The sequence below is a fragment of the Pseudorca crassidens genome, chromosome 13 (genome assembly GCF_039906515.1).
Source record: "Pseudorca crassidens isolate mPseCra1 chromosome 13, mPseCra1.hap1, whole genome shotgun sequence".
Classification (NCBI taxonomy): Eukaryota; Metazoa; Chordata; class Mammalia; order Artiodactyla; family Delphinidae; genus Pseudorca; species Pseudorca crassidens.
The window spans coordinates 9,428,971-9,451,963 of NC_090308.1; the positions used below are offsets into that span (position 1 = coordinate 9,428,971).

The following is a 22,993-nucleotide window of genomic DNA, read 5'->3' on the forward strand; positions in this document are numbered from 1 at the left end:
CAATACGTTTTTAAGTTTAAAAAAAAATTAACTTGTTTTCTTCCTTATTACAAAAGCAATAAATGTTCATTACTCAAAATCTTGAGAATACAAAACAGGCTTAAAGATGAAAAAGAAGTTCCTAAGTGTGAGATAGACAACTACTATTAACACACAAATTTACATTTTTAAGTCCTCTTCTGTGAATTTGCATTAGATATACATTAAAAATGGCATTTAACTGGTACATTTTAAATAGCTCATTAATTTTTGAATGTCTACTCTCTTAGGCAAGGATCCAAATCTTAGCCTTACATCCAGCGTAAGAGAAGCACACAGGAACCGCTAAAACTGTCTGCCAAACTGATTATCGGATCCTACAAGACAAAGTCTGGACTTGCAGACTGTTAAGATGTACTATTTAAGTATTTTTTAAATGACTGATGTGATCAGATAAGGGTTAAAATTCACTCAACGAATTAAAGAAAAAAATATACATTTCAAGACTCAGCTCCTTGGAAAGCCTTGCTGGCCTGAGAAGCTGCAGCAGGAGGCCCCCGCGCCCTGCAGCAGACCTACCTTCAGCTAGAACAATAGAGCTTCAGGGTAAGGACAGGCCTTTCAGACTGACACTCCATCGTGGAGCAGAAGACCCGGCACTGAGCTCATTCGATACTCAAATGAAGCAGTCAGTGAATGATGATGGGTAACGGTTCCCAGAACAAAGTCCATTTTTCGCCTAGTTAACTAATGTCTAAAGTCACATGCCCCTTTGACTTATTGTCCCCCGTGACACAAACGGGTAACTTCTGAATCCTGCCTCTGCAGGTAATACTACTTACTCTATGACTCAGTTTTCAGATACTAAAAATAGCTTAGAAAAATTGAGTCATACTGAATAACATCCTCAAGCACTGTCTTTACAACACCTAAAAATGAATAAGATGGGCTAAATCGATCATGTGTTTCTGATAATCAAAGGGGGAGCAAAAATAAAAATACCAATTGGAAACTGAAATGCCCAGCCTGTTATTTTGATGGCTTAAGGTTTGGTTTCAACTAAAATGCTTAACAACTTTGCTTTTCCACCTTTCTCCCTCCAAAAAACAGATTAACACTTTGTGTGCAGATATTCCATTCCTTCACTTTACAGTCTGTTATAAAGATGCTCTGACTGGGATTTTGTTCCAGCACGTACGGTAGGCTGATACCATGAACCACCACCAGACTGAAACACTGAAGTGCTGAATAAAATATTAAAAGCAAAGACACACCCAAGCACACAAACACCTTTTAACACACACTGCTGAGTCAGCACAAAAGGAAAGGATCTAGAGAGGTCAGAGGATATGAGAGCAGAAACCCTGGAAGGAAAATGTTCTGAGATAGGATTCCACCCCAGGAGTCTCCTCTATGTCCCGGAGAGCCTGAGTTTGGGTCCTGCTCTGCAGGCTGCCCTGGGGAAGGCGGGAGGTGACAGACGAACACTCCTGTATTAAGCTCGAAGCTGGACCCCAAAAGGACCTCAACATAAGGAAAAAGAACACATTGTACAGAAGGGAACAGCAAGGAAACCTGTCTTATCTTTGACCCAAAGTAGGGGAATAAGGGAGATTTCCCCTGAGATCTGAGGTCCATATTTATGCTATAGAGTATGGCTGGAAAAACATTAAGCCAGGAATTAAAGTTACAGTGATCCCAAGGATGTAGTGTCCCCAAGAGACTGGCATAAGCAAGGACAAATTCTCTGTGTACGAATATAACTCAGTTTAGGGATCAAAACCCTTAGATGAAGTTCCAAGGAAAATGAGCAACTCACAGAAGAAAATAAAATCACAAAACGCACAAGAAAACAAGGCACCATGAGTGAGAATGAGTGGAGACAACTGCTGAACTAGACCTCAGACATTAGAACAGACACAAACAATCAATGTTTAATATGCTTAAAAGAAGCTTAAAGATATGAGCAATTAGAGAATATAAAGAATGATCAAGCAGATTTGAAACAAAACCAAATAACAATTTCTAAAAATAGAATATAATTGAAAATTAAATGGATCAAAGAACAGATTAGGCCCAACTAAAGAAAGAATAGTAAACTGAAGGTAGGAGTCAAAGAAATTATCTAGAATGCAGCACAAAGAAAACACAGCAGTTGAAAGTTAGGAAGTTAGATGTCTGTTGGACCTTTTCATGCTAATTAGGGTTCCAGAAAGACAGAACAGGGAAGAGGCAATATTCGTGAAACACAATCACTGGGAATTTTCTACAATTGCACTCCCCACTATGATAGCCAGTAGCCACGTGTGACTATTTAAACTAAAATGAAAAGCACAGTTCCTCAGTCACACTAACCACACTGCAAGTTTTCCTTAGCCATGCGTGGCAGGTGGCTGCCACACGGGACTGCACAGATGTAGGATTATTTCCATTATCACAGGAAGTTTATTTTACGGAACTGCACTGGTGCAGAAGTACTGAAACATCCATCCTAAGATCCAAGCTGCCCATAAATCCCAGGCTATATAAATAAAATCCACACATGAAACTGTAAGGTGAAACTGTAAGATACTAAGGTGAAACTGTAAGATACTGAAGACGCGGGGAAGGTCTTAAAAACAGGCAGAGGGAAGTATCAGACTATTCAGGAACAATATTAGATGGCTGACTTCTGAGCAGTAACCCAGTAAGACGGTAGGAAACAGGGGAAATAACAGAACTCCATACCTAGAAAACTATCTTTCAAGCACAGGGCAAAACACATTTTCACACATGAGAGATTTACCAACAAAAAACTCTCCTTAATAGAAATTCCAAAGAATTCATTTCAGGCAAAAGAAAAATTATCCCGGAAAGAACTGAAACGTAAAAAGGAATAGGAAGCAAAGATATGGTAAAAGTTGATTAAATCTAAGTAAACATTAACTGTATAAAAAACAAAAATAATGTCTAATTTGTGGTAGAGAAGACAGAATGAAAATCCTGGGCAGTAAGTGTGTTGGGAGAGATGACTGGAGCCGAGCTTCTTAAAGTCCCTGTAACCCAGGAGGAGGGTAATGATAGTGAGGACTTTTGGACTTTAACGTACAAATAGTAACATATACGCTTACGACAACCAATTGAAAAAAGTGACATACAGGCATACCTCCTTTTATTTGCTTTGCATTATTGCACTTTGCAGATATTGCAGTGTTTACAAACTGAAGGTCTGTGGCAACCCTGAGCAGAGCAAGTCCACTGACACACCATTTTTCCAACAGTACCTGCTCACTTCGTGTCTCTGTCACCTTTTGGTAATTCTCCCAATACTACAAACTTTTTCATTATTATTGTATGTGTTATGGTGACCAGCGAACTTTGGTGTTACTACTGTAACTCTTAATATTTTTAGCAATAAAGTACTATTTAATCAAGGTATATACATTGTTTTATAGACATAATGCTATTGCACACTTAACAGACTACCATATAGTGTAAACATCACTTTCAAACGCACTGGGGGGCAAAAAGTCCATGCGATTTGTTTTACTGCAGTAGTCTGGAACCAACCCACAACATCTCTGAGGTATGCCTGTAAGGAACTAAACCTTCTAAAAAGTTGAGGGGCGGGAATCCTCAGTGAATCTATACGATGGTAGCCAGAAATCCAAACACATCAATAAACACAAATAAAGCAAACAAAACCCTCTAGCCACGAAGACCGCCAAACAAGACGAAAAGGTAAAATTCAGTTACAGGCTTTTATATACCAGGAAAATATTTACCAAAAGAAAGCTAGTGAAACCACATTAACTTTTAGACAAAACCGTCTTTGAGAAAAAATGCACTATAAAGAGGGTCATTTAATAATGATAAAAAGTTCAATTCACCTGGAAGATAATACTAATCCTAACCTTAGAGAGATTTTTTAAATTCACCATTTTAACATCTCTGTCAAGTAGACCAAAAGACATTAAGATACAACAGATCAAGTAGAATTAGTAAGGATACAGATGGGAACAGCATAGTTAATAAGTGTATATGGACATATACAGAAAATATACATACATTGATTAGGGAATATATATATTCTTTTTATGCACAGGTGGAACATTTATAAAAACTGACTATATACTGGGTACAAAGTTAGCCTCAACAAATTTTCAGGTATGGTTATTAGTAACAATCAGACTCCCTGATCATGATGAAATTAAGTTTGAAATCATTAACAAAAAGATAAATAGAAAAACCCTATACTTTTGGAAATTAAACACATTTCTAACAATTCATGGGTTAAAGATAACTCTTTTTATTTTATTTATTTATTTAAAATTTATTTATTTATTTTTGGCTGTGTTGGGTCTTCGTTTCTGTGAGAGGGCTTTCTCTACTTGTGGCAAGCAGGGGCCACTCTTCATCGCAGTGCGGGGGCCTCTCATTGTCGTGGCCTCTCGTTGCGGAGCACAGGCTCCAGATGCACAGGCTCAGTAGTTGTGGCTCACGGGCCCAGTTGCTCCGCGGCATGTGGGATCTTCCCAGGCCAGGGCTTGAACCCGTGTCCCCTGCATTGGCAGGCAGATTCTCAACTACTGCGCCACCAGAGAAGCCCAAAGATAACTCTTTTTAAAATCTCAGAAGCATTAAGTTTTTTCCAATTACCTTAAAACATAACCAATTTCTCAAGTAATAATTAGTAAAACTGATTTATTTAAAAAACATTGCCAATAACTGAGCTGTAGATGTCTATTTTCCATTGTGCATGCACACTTTTAAAAAGTTTTTACTAAAATGCACAATTAAAAGAAACAAGCTTACAGGTGGAGCTAAATAGTTTTAACAGCCACCTATCTCAATGGAAAATCTTTTTGCTTTTTCAAACTGGAGAGGGAGGAATAGGGACAAGAAAATCAACATTCATTCATGGAATAACAGTTTATCAAGAGCCTGGTCTGTGCCTGTCACATAAGATACACAGAGGAGCAAACACACAGTCCATCCTCCTGCGGCTGACAGCATCCTAAAGGAGACAGCCACTGGGCAGAGAAACACATGTAAAACGGCAGTCTGCACGTATGATGTGACCCTGTAACAGGGGTCTGGGAGATCAGAAAGCTTTCTGTAGGAAGTAATGCTTTGAGCTGAGACATAATGTGTAAAAGAAGGTATGTAGGGGAAAAGGCCAGAGAACAGCATTCCAGAAAAGAGGAACAGCATATGCAAAGTTACAAAGTTTTTGGTGGGCAATCAGAGTAAAAAACTAATTTTCAGATGGTCAACACAGAAGCAGGGTATAGTAGAAAACTTTGCAGAATTTTTATGCTTTCTCATCTATTCCTTCTTTAATAAGAAATCGGTTGGTGTTCCTACTGTCATAGAATTTTTCTGTGACTACAGAAATACTGTCTAGATATTCTATTTATGAAGACACTTAAAAAATATTACTGTTATGCTAAACTGAATGCTACCATTTTCCATACTGTTAAAAAAAACTATCAAAAACAACTTAATCTTTAAGACGCTTTAGAAAGATATTTCTACTCTTTTCTTCAATAAACCTCTTCAAAAAAGAGGTTTTTGCTCAGGAAAGACTACAAAGTATGCTTTCTAAACTCTTCTCGCTAATGTATATCATTGGAACACTCCTGAGCAATTCACTCTTTTCCTACCGCTAATTTCAACATTCCACACTCACTTCATTCAACCAGACAAGCACTATAACACAAATATACAACTTTAGACATTGGAGATGGAAAGAAAAGTTAAAAAAAAAAAAAAGCATCAGGGACTCCTAGAATCTGGTTCTAATGATTACTCCTAAAAGTGACTACCTAAGCACAAAAGGATTTAAATTAGTTACCAAAGGTTAACGGTGACATGGAAATTACAGCTAAATTATATAGCTATGGATTAACTTCGTTAACTAGTTCCTTCCTGTCCCTTTTGCTATATCTAGCCCCCCCAAAAAAGAATTCCTTTCCCAAGACTTAATAAGTAAATAAATAATTTATTCCTAAGTGCACCATATGACAGTGTAAAAATACAACCTGTAGTTCCTATTGGAAGTCAAGGCTACACACTCATATTAGCCTTTCGTTGTATTTACTAAATGAGACAAGACTGGGACTCAAAGCGAATTCAGCATTCTCCTGAGTAATGATTAGAAACAAAGAACAGATAATTTCTTTAAAATGTGCAGTTACTGATTAACTTTCTTTGGCAGTGAAGAACTACCTAATTCATTTTTCTTCTAAAAGATAATTTCTTTCTATTGTGAATATACCAGTGCAGTTTTTTAAAAAGGATGATAGTTCAAAGATAACTGCATCTTCAAGAAAATATGTAAGAGCAATACATAAGAAAATTATATCTGAAGAGAACTGAAGGTATTTTCTGGTTAATTCAAAGGGAAACCCAACACTACCTAACATATCCAGATATCGTATTTATTTCTTATCACTTAATGCTTGTAGCAGGAGCCTGAGTGCCATATGAGTCTTCAATTTTAAAAAAAGTTAGATGTTATTACTTACTATATGTATATTCTCTCTTACTAAAAAGTACCTACCCGATTAAATTAAAGAAAAAAACCCAAACTACTCAGATGTTGGTAAGGGCAGGGATGGGAAGTGGGTGGGGGGGGGTGTAACAAAATAAGGACAAATTTACTCTCTGGGAACAATTAAAAAATGAGACTTTGGTTTGATGTAAGAATCATCAGGAAGTAGGAAAACCAGAGAACTGAGAAGGTTCCTATATAAGTGCTTCTCTGCTCTTCCTTTTTTTTAAACCAGAAGTGGTTTGTCACAGTGTAAATATGGAAAGGAGTACCGTGTGGAATAGTGATTATAAAGGTGAAAGAAACCAAGACTCAGAATTACTGGAATCTGCCTTTGGAGGAGCAGACAATAAAGTAGTAAGTGCGGGCTTCCCTGGTGGCGCAGTGGTTGAGAGTCCGCCTGCCGATGCAGGGGACACGGGTTCGTGTCCCGGTCCGGGAAGATCCCACATGCCGCGGAGCGGCTGGGCCCATGAGCCATGGCTGCTGAGCCTGCGCGTCCGGAGCCTGTGCTCTGCAACGGGAGAGGCCACAACAGTGAGAGGCCCGCGTACCGCAAAAAAAAAAAAAAAGTAGGAAGTGCTTACACATGCTTTAAGGCTTGTGCTTAGTGAGGACAGATGCAATTCAAGTTTAGTACAAGAACTATTCTCCTTTCTAATTTTATAGAAAAACTAAGTTCAGGTTTAAGTATCAGATAAAATTTTCATGACATATACCAGCACTAGTTGCTAAGCTGGGTCCCACTCAAAGGACAGTCTATCTAATATGCATCAGTAGATCACGGTGCAAAATACCAAAACACTGACCACCTCTGAATAGGTATCGACCACAAACAGCTTTTAAGGTTGCAAGATGAGTATAAAATAGGATGTGTAACTGGTAATTTCTGGAATGTTTGGCAACAAACCTCAAAATCAAATTTCCTTAGAAATCCCTGGCTTAAGTTTTGTTTTAAAAAATATCAACACAAAATGATATACGTTAAAAAGGCAGCAAGTTCTATCACACCTAATAAAACCAAGGAAGAGCATAGCCAATAATATATTAACAAGAAGGTAATTATTTCAGTAACAGCAGGCAACAGGTTCCCTTAAAAATCTCCACTTTAAAAAAAATAAACACTACACCTAGGCAGATACAGAACAAAATTCCACGGACTGAAATATCAATCTGATCTTTCAAAGGGATTTGAAATTTATCAGCTTTCAAAGTTCTCTCTCTACCAAAAACAAAAACCCAACAACAACAATCTAAGGTTTTCACCAACCCAAGAGAAGCTTCGAGGTTTCAAAAGTAAATATGGTAGAGGGTGCTGATGTTTATAAAGGGGACACTACTAAAACTATTTGCAAAAATCAATCAAATAAAAAAGTCAACTCAAACCCCATCACTGGCTCGTGGAGGGGAGCGTGGCTTTCCCATTACTAGGTGACATCTAGAACTAAAGAAAACGCCCCAGCCCAGGGAGCGGGAGATGGACGCTCCTGCAGACTCAGGTAGCAAGGGGTGACCGCTAATTCCACCGACAATACCGTAAAATAAGCAAATCAGCACTCCTGGCCAATTACCAAGCGCTAGTCAAAGTTCCACCACGTAATTCGGGCCTGGCCCTTTTTTTAAGCAGACACGTAATTGAAAGCAGAGTCATTTCCCTCTTTGCATTTTATTCATGCTGGAAATAACATTCAAACCAAAAAGGTAGCAAAACAAAAGAAAAAAAACAGGAAAACTGAGGGAAGTGGAGGAGCGGGGCGTTCCACTGTCGTTTTCCCTCCCCGGGAACCCTCGTTCACCGGCCTGGATTTTAAATTCTCAGTCCTCCCCGGCGGGGGTCGGGCCCCCGAAAGCGGCCCGTGGAGCCGGGGTCCCACCCTCTGCGGAAGGAGGGGACGCTGCTCCCGCGGCGGCCGGACGCGCGGGGAGGTGAGGAGTGGACTCCACTCGGGAAAGAGTCGGGGCTCCCGGCTGTCAGGCGGCTCCTCGGAGCGGGCGCCGGGGCTGCGGGAACTTCTCTCTCTCCCGGCGGCCGCGGCCCACGCTCAGGCGCAAACTTTGCAGACGGAGCCGCAAGCGGCCGGGGTCCCGCCCCGAGACCCTCCCGCGCCGCCAGCCGAGCCCCCGGGCGCCCGAGCCCCGGCCACCCGCCCGCTCCGCGTAACCCGAGCCCTGCGGGGGCCGGGTGGGCCCCGGCGCGACCTCTCGGCCTCCCCGGCGGCGCCGCCGCCCGTGCCCGCGGGCACGACCCTCCCGCGCCGCTGCTGGGCCGACCGGCCGGCCGGGCCTGGGCCGCGCGCCCCTCACCTTGGTGGCCATGGCGGGCGGATCCCTGGCCCGGGACGGCCGGCTCCTCTCCCGCGCCGCGTCTGTCGGCCCGAGTCGGCCGGACGAGGGCGAAGGCAGCGGCGGCTACGGCTGGGCCCCGGCGCGGCGGCGGCTCCGCCTCGGCCCCGAGTCTCGGCTCTGGGCGACTCCAGCCGCCGCCCGCTCCTCCAGTTCCTGAAACTCCCCGGCTGCGCGGCCCCCGCCCCCGCCGGCCGAGCCTCCCATTTACCGCGGCGTGCGCGGCGCGGCCGGCGGAAGCGCGCCCGGTGCCCTCGGCCGGCCCGGCCTCCTCTCCCACTTTCCGCCCCCGCCCGGAGCCTCCGCCCCGGGCCGCGCCTCCGGGCGCCCTTTGTTCCAGCGCTCCGGGCCGCGTCCGCGAGTGGCGGCTGGGGCCGGATCACGGCCCCCGGCCGCTCCCCGCCTGGCCGCCCGTGGGGACGGTGAAGGGGACTGGGGACACGCTTTGAGGGAACGCCTGCCCGGGGAGCCGAGTCCCGACCGCCTCCGGCCGTCCACCGCGGTTGAAGTTTCGGTGCGAGATGCACGGGGGTGCGACCAGAGCTCTGCGTTCCCCCGCGGGCACGAGTCACCGACGGGATCTTTGTCCCGCGTCGGGATGGCTGTGGGGCCGGTCGAGCTCTGGGCTGAGTGAAGTGAGTGTTCAATAAACAGCCGGCACGGAGCGGAGCAATGGCTTCCTAGTCCGACTGGCCCTCCGAGGAGGATCTGCCTCCAGCCTGCAGCTGACCGCGGGCTGTGGTCCCGGCTGGGGCTTCTGGGCCCGGACGCTTGGGAATTTCGTTCTGAGGCGCCCCATTAACCTCCTTCTGGGCTGTTGATAAATTTAAAAATGTCTCAGGGCCCCAGAGGTTTGGGGGAGACAACAGGTTTCTTGAAATGGAAACGAGAGGTCTAAAATTTTCCATTTTCTTATCAAAAGGTTTCTCTTCAGAGTCGGATGTATGGGCTTTATTAATAAATGAATGACTTAAAATGAGCAGCAAGATTTTCACTCAAGTACAAAAGCCATGACTGGAAGACACATCTTGATGGATATATTAGCACAGTAAATCTTGTTTTTATCATCAGGAATATATATACATATATTTTTTAAATAGGCAACTATCAAAAATCAACTTCAGGCCAGGAAAGCGGTATTTAATGTCAAATTGTGTCCTCTCAAAAATACTCTGACTTCCAGAGATTTCATTGGTTATGTCCAACAATGGGGTTTAAAATGGATATGATACTACAATGTTTTCTGTGAATTTTTGTGTTTGCTGAGCTCAGGGCCACAGCTATAATCATCCTAATATTCATAAATAGTTGTCTTTCTAAGTAAAAGTAAAGTTGCAGGCTGACATTTATTGACAACCTACTTGCTATGTAGTAGACTTTTAACATGCCTTAATCTCACTTGATCCTTATAGGAAACCTTTGAGAAAGTCGTTGTTGGTCACTATTTACAGACATGAAGAAATCAAGTCTCACTTAAATAACTTGGCTGATTTGGTAATACTTAACAAAATTAGAAATGACCATAACCTTGGAACTAGCAGCTCTACTTCTAGGAATTTATTCTGCCAGCACACTTGTCTAAGTGAGCAAAGGTGCTTTCAGTAAAGCATTGTTCTATAATAACCCCAAACAGAAAGTAACCTATATGTTTGTTAATCTGACGGTTTCAATAAATATGGTATATCCATACAAATGAAATACTAGGAAGTCCATAAAAATGCTAACATTTTAAGAGGTATTAATAAAAGTAAAAAGAACATTAGGTATAGTACAATCCATTGTGTAAAAAATATGAAAATACATTGTATATGCCTAGGAAATTGCTGAAAAGATTCACCAGAGGCTAATGTCAGAATTTTTGAATATGTATATGTGTTACTTTATCTTAAAAAACAAGTTTATATTTTAACAACTAAATAGATATGTTGACTAAGAGTACACAGTGGTACGTGGGAAAGCCAAGATTTGAACTTGGGTAATAGTGTAAGTAATGAATTTTCCTTATTCTTTTAAATTTGAAAGCTGGCTACAGCTCCCTGCCACAGTTCAACAATGCATTTTTTTTTAACAATGCATATTTTGATAGGAAGGTGCAAAGTCAGGTTCACTCCTGTGACCTATGCCTTTCTGCATGCAAGTTCTAGACAACCCATCAGCCTAGGCACCCAGCACCAAGAAAGCAGGACCAGGGACATCCCTGGCGGTCCAGTGGTTAAAGCTCCGTGCTTCCAATGCAGGGGGCCAGGGTTTGATCCCTGGCTGGGAACTATGATCCCACATGCTGCACGTGGTGTGGCAAAAAAAAAAAGAAAAGAAAGAAAGCAGGAGGAGAGTCCAAGCTTTCCCTACTTGAACAATTTCTGTAACCCTGGCTTCATTTTTAGAGGTAACCAGGTTGTAAGTGTCCATCATCGGATGAATGGATAAAGAAGATGTGGCACATATATACAGTGGACTATTACTCAGCCATAAAAAGAAACGAAATTGAGCTATTTGTAATGAGGTGGATAGACCTAGAGTCTGTCATACAGAGTAAAGTAGGTCAGAAAGAGAAAGACAAATACCATATGCTAACACATATATATAGAATTTAAGAAAAAAAAATGTCATGAAGAACCTAGGGGTAAGACAGGAATAAAGACACAGACCTACTGGAGAATGGACTTGAGGACACAGGGAGGGGGAAGGGTAAGCTGTGACAAAGCGAGAGAGAGGCATGGACATATATACACTACCAAACGTAAGGTAGATAGCTAGTGGGAAGCAGCTGCATGGCACAGGGAGATCAGCTCAGTGCTTTGTGACCGCCTGGAGGGGTGGGATAGGGAGGGTGGGAGGGAGGGAGACGCAAGAGGGAAGAGATATGGGATCATATGTATATGTATAACTGATTCACTTTGTTATAAAGCAGAAACTAACACACCATTGTAAAGCAATTATACTCCAATAAAGATGTAAAAAAAAAAAAAAAGAAGTAACCAGATTGACATCAAACTGAGAATGACCAATGCAAATTAATGTAAGTATTTAAATAAAGGTGAGATCACTACCTGTGTTACTGAGGTGTAGTCACTGACATAATCCTCAAGTGAACCTGATCTCCAGCTCCATCTGCTACCACCCTCCTGGGGCTCTCCTCCGACGCATTGGCCTCTCACTTCCTCCTGACTCCTGACCTTCACACTCCCTTCCACGGAGAGGACCAGGACTGGCTCTGGGGCGTGTGACCTGTGCAGTCTCGCAGGGCCCCATCCTTGCGTTAATGCTCTGCCTGTGCCATCTTTAGATTCTTAATAGTTTTGAACAAGGGGCTTCACATTTCCATTTTGCACTGGGACTCTCAAATTATGTCGCTGATGTTGTTTCTTTGTCTGAAATACCTGCCACCCATCCACCATCCACTCCCCCTCCACCACACCCACACGCCTTGCTAACCTTCCACTCATCCTTCAGAGCTCCCCAGAACTGTCACAGCAGTTAACATTTGTCAGGGACATCTTCGCTGTCCCAAGTCTAAGTTAAGTTCTATTGATAGAAGTTTTCTGATATAAGTTTTCATGGTACTGGTTTCCTTGCCTTTGGAAACATCTCAGTCTGTAATTCGTTAGAGCGACCATTTGCCCGCCTCCCCCATCAGACTGTAAGTTAAGGAGAGGAGGCCCGGTACCCCTGTCTTGCACCTGCCTCTAGCATCACAGCAAGCTCAGAGTAAGCCCCCACTAATACTTTGTGAAATGAATGAATAAATGAATGGATGAGAGGGGCTGCAAATCACAAATAATAATCACAAATGCCTGCGTTTACTTTCAAACAACTCATAGAATTCTACGAAACATGTTTGAAAACCACCGTCTCTATCATTACCTAAGTTAATGTGAAACATTACACGATACAAGTTTTCTGAAAGTTTTATTACTCGATATCGTGTTTTTTGAAAAAATAGGGCTTCCCTCGTGGCACAGTGATTAAGAATCCACCTGCCAATGCAGGGGACACGGGTTTGAGCCCTGGTCCGGCAAGATCCCACATGCCACGGAGCAGCTAAGCCCGTGCGCCACAACTACTGAGCCTGCGCTCTAGAGCCCTCATGCCACAACTACTGAGCCCGTGCACTACAACTACTGAAGCCTGCGCGCCTAGAGCCCATGCTCCGCAACAAGAGAAGCCACTGCAATGAGAAGCCCGTGCACCGCAACGAAGAGTAGCCCCCGCTCACCACAACTAGAGAAAGCCCGTGCGCAGCAATGAAGACCCAACATAGCCAAAAATAAAAATAAATAAATTCATTTTAAAAAAAAGAAAAAAAAATACTCTTCAGAAGTGTTAATCCTCTACGACAATGTTTTATAAGGTAATGTTGATTTTGATTGCTATAATTGAAAATGAAAATGCTAAATTAAGTAGTATTTACTGGAGATGGAGTACCCAATTCATTATTTAAAATGAAATAAATAAAGATTAAATTGTATTCAAGATAATACTCTTTAGATACTCTTTAGTGTGACATCATTGAAGTGCACATCTCCTGTGTACTTTCTAGTTATTGCTTGGCATTTGTCTTGGATGTAATTACCACGTACATGAAATGATAAAATGGCAATCCTCTCACTTATGGGTGTAAAAATGCGACCAGGGCGGTTAAATGACTTACCCATGGCCACAAATTAAGTCAGAGCGGAGACAAGAGCCCAATTCTCTTATCACAGGTCTCCAAAACATGTCATTTTCAAATTAAAAATATTTTAGGTAAGAGGTTTGAAGGGCGTTTTGTGACAGTCAAGGCAGTCACTGCTAAAAACAGGACAAGGACTCCTGAGCTGTGGTAGGAGCCACCCACCCACACTAGCAGGACAGAGGAGGTGTGGCATCCTTTCCTCTCACCTCATGGAGCCCAGCCACCCAGTGGGACAGGAGCTTCTCCCTAACTAGAAAGCTGACTGCACTCAGGATCATCATGAAGAGCCCTGGGCCAAGCTGGGAAGTAGGTGGTTTCCTCTTCTGCTTACCTTGATCACCCATTCATACCTCTTTCTTCTGTCCCTTCCTCCTCCCTAGACAACCTTCCTCAGAGGTGGTGCCTTACATCCTGGCCCTCAGATCCCAGAACCCTGGCGTTGAGCCTGGCACAGGCCAAGTTCAGTTATTTCCTTTACAGCCAAGTTCAGTTATTTCCTTTACTCCTAGGGATGAGAACACAATTGATTAGTTAAGGAATTTGACTTGCATCTGCGGACGCTTTCAGTTATAACTCGATTGCACCATCAAAAGAAAAAAGAGCTGTAGCCAGAGCAACAGAGCCGCTCTGTTTGGGCTTTGCGCTCTTTTTATTATGCCCAGGAAAAGGGAGTGATAAGTATTCCTAGGAAGCCTGTGCTAGTGACACAGCTGGTGGCGATGGGTTTGTTCAGTAACGGTTGTATGTTATGACTATACACTTAGGAAGTTAAAGCACTTTGTTTTAACTGCAGAAATTAATATTAATTTCCTTGTTGAAGCTCAGAAACTCTCCAGCCCCAAACTCGTTGCTTTTCACATTGAAAGGATCGTTTTTAAAAGTCATCTTTCAAGAACTTGAAGTTTCTTAGATACAACTATGATGATTCAGCAAACCACAAGTACAGTCCCCATCCCACTTCCCTTCTCTCTTTTTTCCTTAGGACCCCAGACTTTGGTGTCAACAGATCTGGATTCTGTTACTTATATACCATGTGACCTTAGGTACATGACTTAACTTCTCTCATCCTCAGTTTCCTGAACTATAAAAAGGGGGTAACAGCAGTACCTACTGCATGGCTTTGTTGTATGGGTTAAACTAGCTAATGAGCTCATAGGACTTAGCAGAATAAGCTCTCAAGAAATATTAGTTATAATTCTTCTTGTTTCTTTCTTATGTCATAATTAGATTGTCCTTATGTTCCAATAACTCAAAGCCCAACTAAGTGCTAGGTCATGTGGAAAGGGAATGTTGCCTGCCATTCCACTAACCAAGGAATGTTACTGCCATCAAGCCTTCAGCCACTGCAGCTGCCCTCACCCCTCCACGATGCGCCCTGGTGGGAATTCAGGATGGAGAACAACAGGAAGCATTCTATGCCCTGGATACTGGCCCAGATAAGACACATATCTAAGGAATAATATCAATGAATCCACACTCTTGCATCTTCCCATACATAAAGCACTAAAATCATTAACTTGATTAACAGATGTTAATCATTAACACCTGTTATTTGTGATTAGCAGTAATTTTTTTTTTCAGTAATCTTTTGATTTTTTTCCCAGCAAAAACTCCTATATATCCTTGTAACCGAACTCAGGTCCAGCTGCTCACCACTCAAAAATCAATACCTGAGGGACAAATGTTGGTAGAAAGGAAAGTTGCTTTTAATCAGAAAGCCAACAATCTGAGGAGAAGGCAGACTCATGTCCCCCAAAAACCAACTCCGAAGATTCTGCTGAGCCATGAAAGTTTTTAAATGGGAAGGGGGAAGTAATCTCAGTTAATCAGTGAGACGGGGGATTAAACTCCTAGCCATTTACCACTGCGTGTGGGCTTGTCGACTCCTCATGATGTTTCTTTAGATGTTATCTTCTTCACACAGTCTGTTCGTGATATTACTGAAGGGGAAGCTAGGGAAGAGATCTGTTAATTACTTATTCTTCATTTCTACTTCTTTGATCTACGGAAAGAACCAACAGGTTAGGCAAGGTATTGTGTGATCCTAAGATTTGAAAAGTGTGCTTGGGCCAGAGATGAGCAGAGCACGGGGTGGGGGGGCGCCTGGTTTGAGGCTAGTTACAATGTAGCTTTGCTGAAGTGACGAGAAAAGGGGCTTCCTTCTGAGAGCAGTTTCCTGCAAAGAGCTGCTTACAAATCCCCCCCATCAGCTATCATTCCATTTCTCTGGGATTAGGGATGAAGGTCCATCTTCTGTAACTGCTTCATGCTGAGAAGGAGCGTGGAGGTCTTAGAGTGAGATATAGAAATGGAGTTGAAGCATCTCTTTGCTGACAGTTTTAGTTGCCTGCTTGCTTACAAATACAGGCAGAACAAGCTACAATTATTTTGATGCTCACAAAGAGATTATTACGAGTGTTAATCCCATACTCTTTTTTTTTAGTTAATTAATTTTCTGGCTGAGTTGGGTCCTCGTTGCTGTGCGCGGGCTTTCTCTAGTTGCGGCGAGCGGGGGCTACTCTTCGTTGCGGTGCGCGGGCTTCTCACTGCGGTGGCTTCTCTTGTTGCGGGGCACGGGCTCTAGGCGTGCGGGCTTCAGTAGTTGTGGCACGTGGGCTCAATAGTTGTGGCTCACGGACTCAGTAGCTGTGGTGCACGGGCTTAGTTGCTCCGCGGCATGTGCAATCTTCCCGGACCAGGGCTCGAACCCGTGTCCCCTGCACTGGCAGGCGGATTCTTAACCACTGCGCCACCAGGGAAGCCCTATCCCATTCTCTTAAGGCCAGTTTTTGGACTTGTGCTACCCATGGACTCAGTACTGCTCACAATGGAGCCGCTTATGTCATGGCTGCAGTCTGGTCATCATGCAGTTCGTTTTTTCCCTGTGGCGGCAGTTTCAGTATCTGTAAAACAGTTCAGGAGTGTGCCTCAGACACTGCGTCTGGGACTCTATTGTCCTAATCATTAGGTGCCTGAGCCTGCTCCTTTGGGACTCAGGGAGGCCTGGGAGGCTTCAGTTTTCTACAAACAAGAGGCAGGGGACATGGAGGGCCTTTGTACTTGTCGGGGGAGGGGCACAGGGTTCTGCTCGGTTCCGTCCCAGCTCCTCTCTTACCTCTTCGGAGCAGTTCCTCAGATCTATCTGAGAGGCTCTCTTCCAGGCTATTGTCCTCAGTAAGGTCCCAAATAAAACTTAACTCACAACTTTCTGGTTGTGCAATTTTCTTCAGCCGACAGTCAAATAATGTGAAAGTAATGTGGGAATATGAAACTGTGAAAAGTAATGTGAACAGGATGGTCACCTACTGTACATGTTGGAGGATGGGAAGAGTGGAGAATAGTACGGACCGCAGAGTCAGCCTGGGTCCGGCACACGGATATATCTTCTCCCACTTTATGAGTTAAATGAGGTTAAAGTGAACCTCAGGGGTGGCCTTGAAAATAAACAGCAGAAAGGGGTGCAACAGGTGCTTTTCCAATCACAATAAATGTTTTAAGCCTTCACCTTGTACCCAGCGTTGGGCACTGTTACAGGTGTTAGAGATAAAAGTCCCTGCTCCCTTAGAACTTACGCTCTGCAGAGGGTCGGGGAAAACAATAAACTACAAGTAAGTATACAACATGTCAGGTGTTTTAGCAAGTCCTTTGAAGAAAAATCAAGCCAGGCAAGGATATAAAGAGAAGTGGGAGAGGTTATTCTATATTGATAGAAGGCTTGCCTTTGGTGTTAGGATAGCCCAAGGTATGAATAAAAATGTTGGGGTTTTGTTTTGGCTGGTTGGCTGATGGGTTGGTTTTAATTTTTGTTTCATTTTGACTACATCACTTCTCTCTCTTCACTGTTTGGAAGACTCAATCCATGCTATAATAATGGGACATAGTGTCCAGAACTGAAGATTTAGTGGGAGTCGGATTGCTAAGATCTGAGCAGGCAGGAAAGGGCAGAAGGTAATGGCGGGAAGAGGCTGGAGGTCGGTGAGGCTGCACAGATGGCAGGGGTGGCACGGGCAGCCAGGGTTGGGCCTCAGCAGGGACTGTTTGCTCTGGGATCTATAAAAGACTGCTCAGTTTGGATAGCCCTGATTCCCAGAAGGAAGGTTGGGACAGAAGAATGAAATCAGGGTAGTAATGGTAAGACTGGCGAACCAGTTGGCTTCCCAAATGAGCTCCTAGCCTCCAGGATCAATGGTGTTCCCTAAAACCTTACCCTAGGATGTCGCTTTGATTTTCTGACCTGTTACGGACGGACTCTGGTGTGAGTCCTCAGAAACAAACTTACACTCAGTGACTGGGCACAAAGTAGACAACAGTGGGAGTAGGAATAGTTGGGTGGCAAAGGACATTTTATTAGCTCATGTGTCATTGCTCAAGTCACAGGCTATGCAGAGTTACTTTAAAGCTAAAGTCCCACCTAACACACTAGCACACACAAACACACACTCTTATATTTCTTCTTTGTGAAAGGCAATTCTAGTGACAGTGGTTGTGAGACACAAGTGCAGGACATTTGCCACTACTACCCTTATTTAGAGTCGGGTGTTGTGAATTACAGCCTCTGTCCCTTGGAGTCCTGTTCTCCCCCAGGCCTTTGATCAGAAAGGCCACCGCTGCTGAGTGCTGAATGGTGAGCACATGGCCCTGGACTTGGACAGTCCTTGGCTTGAAGCTCATTTCTGCTGCTCACCAGCTGTGTGAATTTGAGCAGGTTATTTCATCTCAATCCTGAATTTTCTCATTTATACTGTTACTGCCCTGCAGCTTACTTAGCAGATTCTGTGAAATAGTTATCAATACCTATGCATTTGGTGGTCTTCACTCCTGGGTGTCAATTTCTTATTGTGGTTCTCAGATCTATAATGAATATTCTAATATGCTGACCCACAATGATTACAGCTGTTTTATTAGTCACATCCAGGACCTGTCTTTGTCGACTCCTATAGCACTTCTGTCTTCTTTGCCTTCCCAGTCATTCTTCTCTTTCTTCATCCTCACTGTGTTTCATTTAGTCATGTGATACATTTAATCTCTTCCCTAATGTGTCTAGCATCTCTACCCTAGTTTCTCAGAATTTTTACAGGCACCTCAGCAATTTTCTGCTTCTTAAGATCATTAATCTCTGATTAAGTCAGGAAATGTCAAAATGCAAAATATTCTTTTAAGTAAATAAGTGCACAGAAAAACTCACAATTCTTATAAGCTCTGCGTTAGTTTCAAAATAAGTAACCAGTTTTATGTTATACTTTGTAGGAATGGAGACATTCCAAGCTTAAATTTTTTAAGTATTAAATAAAGAATTGTTTGGAAACACATGTGGTTCTCATAAATAGTCGCTATCTACCAGTCACCTGTCCATGCCAACATCTGTAAAGTAACGGTGTGGCTTTCAGGGGGCGATTGTCAGGTCGTTGACTGGAGTAATGCACACAAGAGGCCAGGCCCAGCGCATGGCACACGCTAGGTGTTCAAGAAGCAGTGGCTCTTTTTAGAGCTAGTTTGGTCTATTAGCTGCTTTTTATTTCATTCAAAAAATATTTATTGAGAGCTATGTGCAAAGAGTTGCGGTAGATAAACTCAAAGTTATGAAAAATGCATTTTGTGCTCCCCTAGAATTTGAAATAGCACAAGGATACACCACAAGAAAGATCACAAGTGCTACCACACTCTGAGGCCCTAACATAGTCCTGGCTCTCTATTCACTCTTACTGGACAAATGTCCTCTGCTCCTTCCTAGAAACAATACTCTCATGTTATTGCCGTGAGAACCACTGGGAGAAATGCCTGTGTTTTAGAGAAGCTGTGGTTTCAGAAGTAAAAAGAGGGGAAAAGTTGTGAAAAGCAGAACAATTTTGGGGAGTCAGTCAAACCACACTGCTCCGACCTCAAACCCTAATACTCTCACTCCAGGGCTGGTGTGCTTTGCAATCATCCCCTGTCTCCCACTGGGACAATGAGAGACTAATTTAGCATGTTGTTTTGAAAATGTAATTGTTTTGGGGGAGGATTAAGGAACTATTGGTAACGTGGGTAAAACCAACCTGATAAATATTCAGTAGATAGAAGTCATTTAAATGAAGGGGAAGTGAATGATTTTGTAACACGGTTACTAACTCTGCTAGAAATCAGGTATCTGTGCTCTGAGCAGGACTGGGTCACCTGAAACAGGCATCCAAGTTCTCTTTCAGTGGGCACTGTTCTTAGGCCTGGCTACATAATTTGCAGGTCCAAGATCAAAAGGAAAATGTTCAAAAATGATTATGAATTTCAAAAGAGGGACTTCCCTGGCAGTCCAGTGGTTAAGACTCCACACTTCCAATGCAGGGGGCGCGGGTTCAGTCCCTGGTTGGGGAACTAAAATCCCATAAGCTTTGCGGCATGGCCAAAAAAATATAAAATAAAATAAAATAAAGAACAGGGACTATATCAAACTGAAAAGCTCTGTACATCCAAGGAAACTACCAACAAAATGAAAAAGGCAACCTATGAAATGGGAGAAAATATTTGCAAACCATATATATCTGATAAGGCGTTAATATTCAAAATATATAAGGAATTCATGCAACTCAATAGCAAAAAACCAAATAACCTGACTTTAAAATGGACAAAGGGTCTAAGTAGACATTTTTCCAAAGAAGACATACAAGTGGCCAACAGGTATATGCAAAGGTGTTTAGCATTGCTAATCAGTGGGTAAATTTAAATCAAAACTGCAATGAGATATCACCTCAGACTGTTTAGGGTAGCTATTATCAAAAAGATAAGAAATAACAACTGCTGGTGAAGGTGTAAAGAAAAGGGAACCCTTGTGCACTATTGATGAGAATGTAAATTGGTTCAGCCATTATGCAAAACAGTAATGGAAGCACCTCAAAAAATTAAAATTAGAACTACCATGTGATCCAGCAATCCCACTTCTGAATATACATTCAAAGGAAATGAAATCACGATCCCAAAGAGATATCTGCACTTCCATGTTCATTGTAGCATTATTCTAAATAGGCAAGAAATGAAAACAACCCAAATGTTCTTTGACATGTGAAATGTGATATGAAGGAATATTATTCAGCCATAGAAAAGAAGGAAATCCTGACATGTGCAACAACATGGATGAACTTGAAGGACATTATACTACGCAAAATAAGCCAGACACAGAAAAAAAATACTGTATGATCTCACTTACATGTGGAATCTAACAAAGTTGAGCTCATAGAACCACAGAGTAAAATGGTGGTTGCCAGGGGCTGGGGAGGGGTTGGGATGGAGAATGAGGAGATGTTTTAGTTATAAGCTGAATGTGTTCTGTTGTGATCTAATGTACAGCATGGTGACTACAGTTAATGATACTGTATTGTATACTTGAAATTTGCTAATAGAGTAGATCTTAAGTGTTCTCAACACACACACACAAATGGTAACTGTGTGGGGTGATGAATGTGTTAATTAACTTGATTGCAGCACTGATTCACAATGTATACATATATTAAATCATTATGTTGTACATCCTAAATGTAAATAATTTCTATTTGTCAATTACACCTCAATAAAGCTGGAAAAAAATTTTAATTTAAAAATAAAGCTAAAAAAAGAGGGCAAATGTCTCAACAAAAGCACAGGGTGAACAACATCAGAAAATTCAGGACAGATTTAAAAGAAAAGTGGGATGTGATTAAAAAGGGAGTAGAGAGAATGTAGAAAGCAATTGATATTAGAAGTGAAAATCACAAGCATGGTCCAAATTGATGAAAGACATCAATCCACAGATTCAAGTAACTCAGCATCCCCTAAGCAAAGTAAATACACAGGAAACAGTAACGAGCTACACAAACTATGGTCTAAAAACCGAAGATAGCAAGAAAGACTTTAGAGACTACAGAGGGAAAATTAACAAGAAAAAAGCTGATACCTAAGGTCTCAACATAAATAAGACAGCTATCAGTGGAGCGCCATTTTTAAAGTGGCAAAGAAATCGCCTGTTAAAACAGAATTCAATACCCAGCAGCAATACTGTATAGTATAATATTTCCATTTTAACTATTCTTACTTGTTTGATTCAGTGTCATCAATTACATTCACAATGCTGCGCAACCATTACCACTATCTGTTTACAAAACCCTTTCCTAACCCCAAATAGAAACTCTGTACCCATTAAGCAATCTCTCCACATTTTCTTCTCCCCCTCAGTCCCTTGTAAATGCTTATCTGCTTTCTGTCTCTATACATTTGCCTATTCTAGATATTTTATATAAGTGCAGTTATTATACAATATTTGTCCTTTTGTGTCTGGTTTATTTCACTCAGCATAATATTTTTAAGGTCTGCCCAAGTTATAGTGCATATCAGAATTTCATTCTTTTTTATGTCTGGATGACATTTTATTGTATGTATATACATACCACCACATCATTCCATTTTATCTTTAGAATATACAATGGATGTAGTTTCAGAACAATAAATATAGTTCTACAATGATTTTTTTTTGCCTTTTAAAAATGAGAACTGTGTCAGTATGCAAAAGAGCGAGTATAATATATATGTGCATTTTAATTTAAAATATTTTAAAAACCTAAAGAGTTATAGAAATGGATGGCAGTGGTGGTTGCACAACAAGGTGAATGTGTTTAATAGCACTGAACTGTACAATTAAAAATGGTTAAGACAGCTAATTCTATGTTATGTGTATTTTACCACAATAAAAAAAAGAAAATTAAAAAATGCTTAAAAGCTAACACCACGCAGCTTAAGAACAGAGCATTCCCAGCACTCTGAAGCTATGTGCTTCATCCCAAGTACATCCTCTGCTTTCCCTTTTTGGCGTGTAAACACATATGTAAACATATGTGTGCTTTTTATAGTCTCACTCTAGGTAGGTATCTCTAAACAATATATTGTTTATTTTTGCCTGGTTTTTGTACTTTAAATAAATGAAATATATGTTTTCTAATGTGACTTTATTTTTTTAATGTTTTTGAAATTCATTCATAGCTATACCTTATTCATTTTCGCTACTATATGCTGTTCCATTGAATATACCACAATGTATTTATTAACTTTACTGTGAATGGACAAGGGTTGTCTCTAGTTTTTGCTGTAATAAACAGTACTATTTTGAACTTTCTTGTACATGTATATACTTAGGCCTGGTACTGTTGGGTTCCAGAATGTGCATATTTTCAATTTTACCAGGAAATACCAATTTTTTTTCCCAAAAGGATTGTATGAGTTCTTATTGCCTCTGACACTTAGTATTGTCCAGTTACTTGATTTTTGCCAATGTGATAGGTATAATACAGTATTATAACTGTGTTTTTCATTTTTCCCTCATACAAATCAGGATAACCATGTTTTTTATTTGTTTATGGGCCATTCATATTTTCTCTTCTGTGAAATTCCTGTTTATTTCTTTGGCCCATTTTTCTGCTGGGATATTTGCTTTTTTCTTATTGATTCACACTAGATCTTTTTAC

General features: G+C 41.8%; 1 protein-coding gene across 4 annotated transcripts in view; it reads right to left on the bottom strand.

Moving 5' to 3' along the window:
* Window positions 1-22,993, bottom strand: part of SNX9 (sorting nexin 9) — a 137,035-nt gene that overhangs the window by 82,681 nt on the left and 31,361 nt on the right. For 2 of the 4 annotated variants that reach the window (XM_067701675.1, XM_067701677.1), the window contains exon 1: window positions 8,819-9,091. The exons of 1 other annotated variant lie outside the window; for it this stretch is intronic. In XM_067701675.1, the coding sequence (XP_067557776.1) occupies window positions 8,819-8,830 (12 nt within the window). In that variant the 5' untranslated portion in view covers window positions 8,831-9,091. Of the gene's footprint in view, window positions 1-8,818; window positions 9,092-22,993 lie in introns of those variants that run through there. One more of the 4 variants, XM_067701678.1, reaches the window with a different exon arrangement.